The sequence below is a fragment of the Xylocopa sonorina genome, chromosome 1, assembly GCF_050948175.1.
Source record: "Xylocopa sonorina isolate GNS202 chromosome 1, iyXylSono1_principal, whole genome shotgun sequence".
NCBI classification, from domain to species: Eukaryota; Metazoa; Arthropoda; class Insecta; order Hymenoptera; family Apidae; genus Xylocopa; species Xylocopa sonorina.
The window spans coordinates 14187019-14198167 of NC_135193.1; the positions used below are offsets into that span (position 1 = coordinate 14187019).

The following is an 11149-nucleotide window of genomic DNA, read 5'->3' on the forward strand; positions in this document are numbered from 1 at the left end:
GACATATTACTGTATAATACTAAATATCCCCTAAAGTTCGAGGATAACTATGCTAACTGTTTCTAGAATATCATTACTATTTTCTTAAACCTTGTAAAGCGCGTAATAATGGTTCAACAAAAGTTGTACTTTGACCATTAAACTGTTTCGGGTTCATCCGATTTATATTCGTACTGCTGAAACGTGTCGATAACATAGAATACTTTTATTTCAACTGTTGAGAAATAATCGAAAATTATATGATAGACATGCGTTTATATACATAACGTATGAACGTATACTTCTTGTGTGCAAATGGTGGGATCGTGATTATAATCACTCATACGTAAGAAATCTCCGCGTTTCGATATACCTGTGCATTCTTTTTCTCACAAGTTTCTTAAAAAATACATTATTCCAATACACATAATGGATTATCCGTCACAAGAATGCATTTCTCCCAGAGATCCTTGGCTATCTGTATCTATTGAATAAAAGTAATTGCATTGTATCGTTATTGTAAAATTAATTCCAATATGTTCCACTTACTTTATTTTCTTCACCATCAACTGGTAAATCTTCCACGCGTATAAATTCAGGATACCGCGATATTATGTGTCGAATAGCAGGTACAAATTCTTCACTAACTTCTAAATATTGCGGCTCATACTCGTGGTATTCCTTAGAATTTTCAGTGGAATAATACATCCTAAATGTTTCATCCTCTTGAGTCAATCTGTAAATGACAAATATTAAATTTTAAAATAATAGTTTCTAAAATAATATTAGTATTTAGTAATTATTAATCATACCTTATACAATGTGACCTCACCAATCGAATTTTTGTGTCAGGTTCTATCTCTACTCTATTTTCAACAATTCCGTTTGCGATCATTCTTTCTCCATCTTGAACGGCAGAACATTCCTGTTCGTTTTCGGTAAGAACGGGTGGTAAAAAGTCGTGGATATGATTTCTTGCCATTAAATCGGCAGCTTTGTCTATGTCAATGTAATCTATTAATTTGCTGAACAAGCCTTTTATCTTTTCCTTAAATTCATCTTTGGCGCTACTCTGAATATCTAAATGTGCGTATCCGCAGTACTTTAAGTAATCAAGCGGCAATCCTTTACGAAATTCACTATCTGTATCTATTGCATTTGACAATGCATTCGGAAGTAACTTCTCCAAGAAATCACCCCAGCTATTTTTCTGATAAACGCTCAATGTAATATGTAAGCTGTGCGTATCGTCAATAGTTTCACCTTGGTGAATCGTTCCTCGCGGAAAATATAATAAATCCCCCGCGTTCACAACTGCATCTAATATAGGTTCACCGATCTCAGAATCCGAGAAATTTATTGAAGAATACCTTGGCAAGTATTCAGAATCGTTTCGTGGTTTGTACAATCTCCATCTCTTTTTACCTTCAACTTGTAATATAAAGGCTTCGATGTCGTCGTAATGTGGCGCAAAACCTTGACTATTTGGGGGCGTTAAGTATGAATTTGCACCAACGAAACAACCAAAATATTCCTGCAGTGTGGCTGAAAATAATAAATATAGTTCAGTAATGTCGAAACTGTAGACACTACAGTGCACATAAAATAATTACCATTTAAGGAATGTAATTTTGGTATATATGTTTGTGGATTCAACATTCGAACAGAACATCCATTTACATAATAATCCCAAACAACACTTGGGACTGCACGTCCGGCAGGATTATGTGTTTCCCTCACACCATTTTCATATGACGTGATGTCGATATTTTTTGTAAATGAAATATAAGATTCCCTTAATATTTTATCCAACAGTGAGGTAGACATAAGCAATTTATAGTACTTAGGTAAATTCCTTTTGATATGTACAGGTGCCTTTTCCCAATTCTGTCTGAAAGAAGAAATATATCAATAGTTTTATTGTAATTTATTTGATATTTCCCGCTTTAGAGGTAAGAGAAAGAAAGATATATAAGAAAGCTATAAGAAAGAGAGAGACAGATGCTACCAATCCTTCTCTCGAACCCCTTGCGCCATCTCTGTAAAAAGTGCTCAAACTGGTCGCTCAGCATTATCGACAGCGAAGTAAACTACTGAAGCACTAGCGCCATCACCTGGAGAAGTGCAGAAATAGATCGGGCTGATAGTTTCAGTTCTTTCCGCAGAGATGGCGCTAGTAGTTTTAAGTAGTTTACTTCGCTGTCGATAATGCTGAGCGACCAGTTTGAGCACTTTTCACAGAGATGGCGTCAGGGGTTCTAGAGTATAATCCGCGGCATCTATCTCACTCTTTCTTATAGCTTTCATATATATCTTTCTCTGCCTGACCGGTAAAGCGGGAAATATCAAATGAATTACAACAAAACTACTAAAATATACAAGAAATTACAATAAAACTATTGAAATATACATCCTGATAACACAACTTTGTCACAGTAAGAGCACTGTGATGTCACTTGCACTGTGTAACATATATTTATATTATTTATAAATAATAAATACTACATATTGTGAAATTTGAATAGGAAAATCTCTGACATTTAAACTTACTCAAAAAACTCTTCTGGTTTCAAGGGATGTATTAACCACTCAAACATTGAAGAACTTGTTTCTAAAGGATTCTCATGATTTTCTTCCATTACTTTATACTCTGCGCAGTTAGCTTTTTGGTCAACTTTTTTCTTACTTTTAATATGTTTTTGTAGCTTTGTCTTGATATGTTTCATCTTCGCAACACCTGCATTCACCGTTAGAAGGGAATCTTTCACTTTTTTGTTTGATTCTATTTTCTCAACGCCAGAAGCTAAGACTATGTCCTTATCTTCTTCTTCACGTATTGGTTTTTTCACTGATTTACTTTTCTTAGAAGCAACTGGCGAATTAGTTTTTCTAAACATTACATTATTCTTCTTGTTTACCTTTGGGATTTTATGTTTAAAAACTTTGTTTACTTCTTGAACACTTTTGCGCCTACACGTTTGCTTTGCTTTCCCTTGCATTTTCAGTTTCACACCATTCCGCGAAACTGGTTTTCCCTCGAATAAAGTGTGCTTCTTTTTTAATTTTTTCGAATTCGACGATAGCTCTATACTCTTACGTTTCATAGCATACGCTGTGAATGCGGATATCGGTTCACGATATTTAAGCATCTAAAAAACGTAACAACAAATGTATTTACAGAATAATAAGTGACATCATAAGTGATGGAGCATAAAAAAATTATTTTTATCCATATTAAATCATAGTAATTCAAGTTATCATACGATAATCATCTATCAATTTTGAGTAAACAATATAACCGGCAAATAATAGGTTATGTACACTAATGTTTTCCCATTACGAACACAGAACAAAATGTTATTTCCTGACGCTATCGTGAACTGTTTGGAAACTGAATAAACTATATGATTGTAACCTGGTTAAACTTACAAAATTGCTATTATTAGTATTTTCGTGAAATTTCTGAACAGAATTCGTCACTGTCAGAACACGTGGTTCTGATACCACGCCATACTGAAAAGCAGTAAACGTAAACGTTCATTTGAAGGTGACGTTCAAAGTATAACATCTTCATAACAAAGAAGGTACAATTAAATTCGTCGAGGTGAATATTTAGATAATGTTTCCTAACACAATTATATAAATACTTTAAAACTGTTAAAGTAAAAAATTTTTTTTTTTTCAGAATGTATAAAGTGCTTCTAAAATGTCCAGAGATTAAATGTCTTTAAAGATCATCTATGAAGTTAGTTCTTTAAATATTTTATTATACGTATCACAATTCTTTACCTTTGATTGTAACACTTTAAATATACATTTGAACTGAATGATTAAATCGTTAAAAATTGTTATTTTCTAAACTTTAAATAATGGACTTTTAAACCTATCCTACCTACTTTTTCTCTTTAATAATAATAAACTGTTATTAGCAATAATTATTTCGGGAATTAAACCTGACAAAGATCAAGTTTATATTCCCTCGATAGAACCGAATGTTCTACCCAAGCGAAAATAAGTATGCACTTTCCTTACATGTGCAATTAGCAATACTTTGAGTACATATCCATACAAATTTTAGGAACTAGAGGAGCACCCGTTTAGGTTTGAAATGTTTTAACACTTTGTATATATATTGTCACGAATTGTTTTGTAAAGCAAGAAAAAGACGCCACATAGCGATAAAATTTAGAATTATGACAAATGTTGTATTTACATTTAAAATTATCCGTTTGTCGTGTCGGATATAAACATTCACGACTGAAAGTATCTTGCGATCATCTTAAAATGTGCCAAGATATACTGGACATTTTATGAATTGAAATAATTTATGCATTTAAATTATACTAACGATGTATTCAGACAAAGGAAACATATTAAACGATTACTCCCAGAAGACATTAAAGTTTATTGTATCATTGAATTTAGGAAAGAGTATACCACCGCACGAAAACGTTTTGTTTTATCGTACAGTTAAATCTGTTTACTTGAGTTTGAGAGTTAATCTTCATTCATGTGTATATACGTGTGTGTGCACTTTATGTATTACATACTCTATTCTTAACTGACAAATTTTAATTTTATACAGAATATTGATGATACTGTAAAACTCCGCAACGAAAACACAAATGCAGCACTGCTTTAAAGTCGACGATTAAAACTGTAATTATTTTTACACGACTCTTAATATCTTAAATACTTTTACTTGCATATTGACATATAGAATTTAGAATTATAGAGGTTTTCTCGTGCTTTGTTGCCTTAAATTCTGCGCATACATTAGAGCGATGCAAATATAAAACGACGAAACGACGTAACATTGAATCTTTTTGTATCAACAAAATATATCCATGGGAAAAATAAAAGGTATACGGTAAAAAAAAACGGAAAATTTATCCTAATCCACATGATTTAATTCGCAACATGGAATGAAGAGATTTAATCAACCAATGTGGAAACTAAACATACATGTGTCGGAAAAGAAATTTAATCGCCCACGGTACACAACGCTGATATTATTAATATTGAAGATTACTTTTTAAACATTTATAAATATATTTATACTATATGTATGCATGTACGTGTATATAGATATAGATATAGACATAATTGTACCTTACGATTAATAAATAACATTTTTTCCCGGCATTTTGATAAGACCTTTTAATAGATAAATTTAAGTATATATACTTTCAGTGTGCAACCGATAGTAAACTAGCAACACGCCTCTTAATAAATATCTATTTACCTAAATATAAGCGCTTTATTATTATCAGTCGCATTTCGACGCTTTCACGGTGAGCCTTTCGTAATCCAAGCGCATTATCTTTTTAAGGTGACCATCCCCCATCGCAGCGTACGATCCGTGGCCTTTTAAATGCTGAATTTATCTAAATATATGCTTTAAATCCTACCCTTCGTGATCACAGATTATCACGAGAACATGCAGCATTTTCGCATTCCTAATAGTTTCAGAACTTTGAGAATCTTTGTTATCCTGAATTCCTAAAATATTTACAAAGTAACAATGAAAGTGTTGAAGTTCTAGGATTGAAAGAAATTTAATTAATTGCACTGGAGTAAAATGAAGTGAGAAAAAAAAGAAAAAGAAAGAAAAGACGAAGAAGTTCAAGTGCAAAGAATTAAGTTCAAATTTTTTATTAGTGCTAGAATCCATGTCATAATACAGCTATTTCATATTATACGTATCTGTACCCTCTACAATTCTGCACAACTTTCAGTACACTGTACGATTTATGTTTCTGACAAAGCATACCTGTAGTATGCTCCTAAAATCTTCTGCCGAGTCTAAAGACAGAGTATGGTAAAAATACATATACGTGTATAAAAAAGTGTATGAACGTAAAACTGTAAATGCTTCTACTTCGAGTTATCGTCCTTAAAATATAGTAGAAGTGTTCCAAGTGACCTTAAATTTCTATCCTTTTGAACTTTCTTACTTTAAAAACTCCCCGAGAAATGTCTACGCAGAGAACTAATTTTTTTTTTTATAATTATTATGCGATTCCCGGATTATATAATGTAATTGAGGGTTCACGAGCCAACGTTTCGAAATTGTTGCGCGGAGGTCACTTCCGAGCACTTCCGTTTAATACCCGGCTTATTTTCAAATTTTAGAGACCTAGAACTACAAAAAGAAGCATTCGAGTATATAATTACATGAATTTCCTTTCATCTTTCTGCTGTCACCAACGTACGCTTTTCTAATCTAGTTAAAATGTTTCAAGAACATCCTGTATGTCGCCTCTGTGTCCTCAATTGCGGTACAATCGATAATACGAAAACATTTGTTCGAAAAGAATTTCTCCATTTTATAATATGTATGTTCAACGATAATTGCACAATGGTATATAATATAACGATTATTTACAACAGCCATAGAAATAGAAATCCTGTTTTGGATTGTAGAGGGCTAACGAGATGCGTCATTACATTATATAATAATATGCAACTCACAATACGTTACATACATATTATATAGAAATTTGAATACGTAATAGTTGTATTGTGCAAAGTGTAAATTTTATTGTACGTGAAGGCTGGATGTTCAACTACGAAACCCAGAAAATGGTCACCTCGGTTTTTTTTCTGTATGATTTTTCGTTCTCATATACATTCGATATTACACATTTTTCTCGCTTTCTTTCGCTCTAACTTTCGTTCTTCCTTTCTCTCTCTCACACAGTCTATTTTATTATGGTGTTCTTTTTTTTCTCTCTCTCTCTCTATTTCTATCTCTCCCTCTCTTTCTCTCCCACGCTCTTTATAATTTGGATAATCTTTACTGGCATTAATAAATTCAAACTTATTATTTGCCACGTTAAACACGCGCAGATAAAGCGCCAGGCACTTGTAGATATAAGGAAGATTTATACAATTTTCTTTATGTGATAGGATGTCGAATTTATTTGAAGAAGGCAGTTTGTAGGACGGACGACATTGTTCTAATAATGTTAGAATTAGTTGAACAATATGTTTTTTTTGTATTTTCTTTTTTCAAATGATTCTGAAAAAAATGAGTTGCCCAGATTTTACACCTTGATTAGGTAGCATTTCAATTTCTGGAAAACTAGTTTAAAAAAATTATTAAAATGTAAATGAAAAAGTTATTTATCTTAAACTTTGCAGCGCAAATAAATTTATATAGGATCACCTGTTGTTTAATACTAAATTCCAATTATGATACAATATCGAATGTAAAATAATATGTAAAGTGTATTCGACTGTTGGAATTTGTGCTGCTTAAAACGAGAATGGATGTATCAACAAATATGTACAGAATACGTTTAAATTAATATTAAAATCAAGAAGAGACTTGTAATTCACCGGAATAAAAATATTTTGAACAAATAGAACATTAATTATGTATATATATATATATTGAAGAATATTGCTAAAAGTACTTTAATCAAATGTATTTTTATAATTTCCACTAAATCAATGCTAGTTAAAAAAATGCCTTACAAAAATTCTTAAAAAATACTTTTATCATTAATCTTTCTCTAAAGAATTTCATATCACTTTTAGAATAATAATGTAACACGTGCGAGTGTGAAGCATTCGATCGCCAATGCGAATGTAAAGTTAACAAATGATCGGTACCCCTAATAATCGGTAGAATATAAAAGTCGTCCGAGAGACCTCCTACAAACAGCGAACGTACTCGTATTGCGATTCACATTGTTGAAATAATGAGTTTGCATAAACCTTTCCTTACAGTAATTAAGACGAGTTGATACGAAGGGTTTAAAAGAGAACTCTTACTTTTTAATGTACAGCAACATAATTAAAAGGTGCGCAAACATCCTCTGAGATCACTGACGAAGAAGCGCGTGTAGACAAGAAATCAGAGCACGCTCGACAAGAAATTACACAAGTTAGCTTAGCCTATAAAGCGTTACGTTTACTGTTGGCTAATTATTATCATCATTAATGATCCTTGTTTACTCGATACCTCCTTATTTCAATTCATGCTTATTCGTGCGGTATTCATTGGTATGTATACGACACATTATTCGCATTTGGAAATGTAATTAACTAGACAATCCTAAAAAACTACAATACACTATACCGTGAAGCTTGGGATTAATAAAATTCATTGGGAACGCCATCACTGATTTTGTTCGAGGTTCTGACATTCTTAAAGCTGACATTTTTGACATTTATTCCATTTAAGCGCTTTCGCATCTGTATGTTCTTTTTAATGGTTAAGTAAACTTACGCTAAAATTAATTCTTGACGCTCTCACAAAGAAATTGTTTTATCACGCTTGTGGAAAAAAAAGTAACGGTTATTGGTTGAAGTTTCATAGGAAAAGCAAATAAGTAGATAAATGTAAAAATATCGTCGAACTCCTTCGCGCATATTGTACGAAACTATTCTTTCTCTGTCTAAATATATTTTTTTCATATGGATATATATACAATGATAAACATGAGAATTGGCGCAAGCAATATTTGTTGATCTTTTATCAAAACGTTCTTTTTCGAGCCTCTACATTGGACAAGTAAATTAAAATGTATAATACACAAACTACCGATGATGCTTGATACAAATTATGCGATCACTAATATACTTTTGTCCTCTTTTACAGAATTGTGCAAACATATATTCCAGTATTTTTTAGTCGATCTACAATTACTTAAAATTCGTAAAGTACGATATAAATAATTGAAAGAAATAACATTTTTCCATTATTTACACGGAACTTCACAGTAGAAACATTGCTTTTGATAATACTTTTGTTCATCATTGTATTCCTTTAAAATCGCATTTAACGTTCGATTATTCACATTTCCCAGAAATCAACCAATATCCGTTTAACATCGAAACATCGTGCTAATCTCTTTAATACATATTATTTCGTATTGTAAATCTAAACAGAGTTTTGCTCGAAAATCATAGTATTGCGACGTCAAGGTCTTTGGTGGCGCTTTGCGAGTCACTTATAAATCCTAAAACAAGGAATTGCAATTTACCTTAGACAATTTTGTGCAGAGGTGGCGAGTGATAGTAGAATCGATAATGAATTAACATTAATACTGTAAAATGATTTAATAGACAGTCAATTGTATCGATGATTCATAATTTATGTCGGAATCGATTAATTTAATCATTATTTAAGTCTATCGATGAACGCCACTTAAAAACACTGACGATTACGACCTTTTGAGGAGTAATAGACATCTTTTTTAAAGATGAGTTTAGCTTATTTTAATTAATTATGAAAATCGATCACTTTTGCAAATACAATTGATTACGATGTAACCTGTAAAGCTCTTCGAAATACAAGCATATTTATCGTCGTCTTACTCGTCGAATGGTTGGATAATTCATATGTATTCTTTGCACGCAGCATTTGTTAACAAATGCAATACAATTAATCTTCGCATGTGCATATATATGTATACGTTGATGTGTATATATATATGCATACATATATATATAATCTATTATATTTATATAATATAGGTGTGTAAACAAATATAAATTATTTGCCTTATTTTAAAATGTCTGGGACACGTGGTAGGAAGTAAACTCTTTTGTTTCGTGAATACACCCGGTTATTTTATTACACACTAAGTAAAGTTCAAGCCATAAACCCGCTTCTTTAAAGTTTTTTCTTTTTTTTTCTGTAAATTGCCTCGTTTCTTTTTTTTAGCGTATTAGGTACAAGTTTACAACGCGCTGTATAAGTTTATGCGTGCTCTCGAAACTGAATATCCTCAATCGACTTTCCATCTTTTTCAATGCACTATTTTGTCAAATTAAAAAAAAATCGTTTAATAATGTACAACTAATATCTTAATTCATTCTGTTAAAATAAAAGCTAGGAAAATCTTGGTAAGCATTTCACTTGTTTGCCCACCGAGATTTAAATGAGACTATTTAAAATGAAAAAGTGATTTTTATGGATAAATTACTAAACTATACAGAATTAGTTACGTAATTGGGACCGGGTTATATTTTATGTTTGGTTAGAGTCAACATTTTTATATCTATCTCTAACAAAGGAAAAAAAAAGAAAAAAATACTACTCGTTCCCAATCACACATCTAACTCTACATTTACAAATGGGGGCTAGCTCTCGATCGGGCGCAGGAAAATATCAAATATTGTCACAAATCCTTAATAAAGGAATCTCATCACAAAGGATTGTTTACTTCAAAAATAAACTATTAATAATATTTTTTATGTTTTTATTTTCGATCTTATACCTTCTCCGATATTTCTGCAATTTTGGTATTTACTTGCGCACCGATTTTATATTTACGCAGCATCTTCTTGCAACACTTGAATTAACTTATATCTAATAAATGGCCTCCTTACGATTCAAATTGATCCGTAATTCATTAATATTTAAACTTTTCACATTCCGCATTATTGGTTCTTTCACACCCACGCGAATAATCAATTTTTATATATTCATTTTCTTGATCGAGATTTGCGAACTTCTTTCTTTGCACTTTAAACATCGATCATATTGTTTGCATTCATTTAACTATTGCCTTCGATCGTTTGGAACTGCGTATTTTAATCGTTAAACTATCGTTGTGAATATTCAAAAGATTATTCGCCGACATTTGCGCACGAGGGCATAAAATCATATTCAACAATTTACCTAATTTATCTTACGAAGTCAGAAACTAGGTATTAAATGTTACAGCTGTAGGTGATATCCTAGATTATAGGCTTAAATTTATAGCTAGACTAAATGTTATTGATAGATGAAGGACCTTTTCGTACTTTCCGAGATAATATTAATATTACATTATTCTATAATTAGAATCATTAATATACAAAGTTCTACAAATTACATGCACCAGGCACATGCTATTTTCCAAATAGCAATGCCAAATATTTATATCTTGTAAAATCTCTATTAAAATAATACAAAATGTTAAGCTAAAATTTCTATTTCCCGCCTACTCATGCTCTTAGATTAAACAAAATTTGTAGAACTTCCTTCAATTTTCTCTTTTATTTAAATTGTGCAATGATATGACATTTAACTGTTATTAATACTGTTTTTTTTTTTTAATAAAATCACACTATAATTTAAAACAAAAATTATATTCATTATATTCAGATTGACGATTGTTAAAAATTTCGGTAATATATTAATGATTCTAACGATACACAATAACCGATT

General features: G+C 31.4%; 2 protein-coding genes across 3 annotated transcripts in view; both read right to left on the bottom strand.

Annotated features, from left to right (window-relative positions):
* Nd-b22 (NADH dehydrogenase (ubiquinone) B22 subunit) overlaps positions 1 to 11149 on the bottom strand; it is a 129148-nt gene that overhangs the window by 65340 nt on the left and 52659 nt on the right. The window lies entirely within an intron of this gene.
* No66 (Bifunctional lysine-specific demethylase and histidyl-hydroxylase NO66) lies at positions 131 to 3484 on the bottom strand. 2 transcript variants are annotated; one of them, XM_076909262.1, is made up of 7 exons: positions 3409 to 3484; positions 2530 to 3128; positions 1593 to 1870; positions 792 to 1524; positions 529 to 715; positions 353 to 463; positions 131 to 214 (listed from the first exon to the last, which is right to left on the bottom strand). In XM_076909262.1, the coding sequence occupies exons 2-6, from the start codon at positions 3126 to 3128 to the stop codon at positions 392 to 394; spliced, it is 1869 nt and encodes a 622-aa protein (XP_076765377.1). In that variant the 5' UTR covers positions 3409 to 3484; the 3' UTR covers positions 131 to 214; positions 353 to 391. The 2 variants fall into 2 exon arrangements, with proteins under 2 accessions (XP_076765377.1, XP_076765376.1); XM_076909261.1 differs by having other exon boundaries at positions 147 to 463.

Coding starts and splice junctions, on each gene's coding strand:
- No66 (XM_076909262.1), bottom strand. CDS start 3,128: ATGCTTAAATATCGTGAACCGATATCCGCATTCACAGCGTATGCTATG. Junction 1,525..1,592: donor AAAATTACATTCCTTAAATG/GTAATTATTTTA, acceptor TATTATTTTCAG/CCACACTGCAGGAATATTTT. Junction 464..528: donor TTGATGGTGAAGAAAATAAA/GTAAGTGGAACA, acceptor TTTATTCAATAG/ATACAGATAGCCAAGGATCT.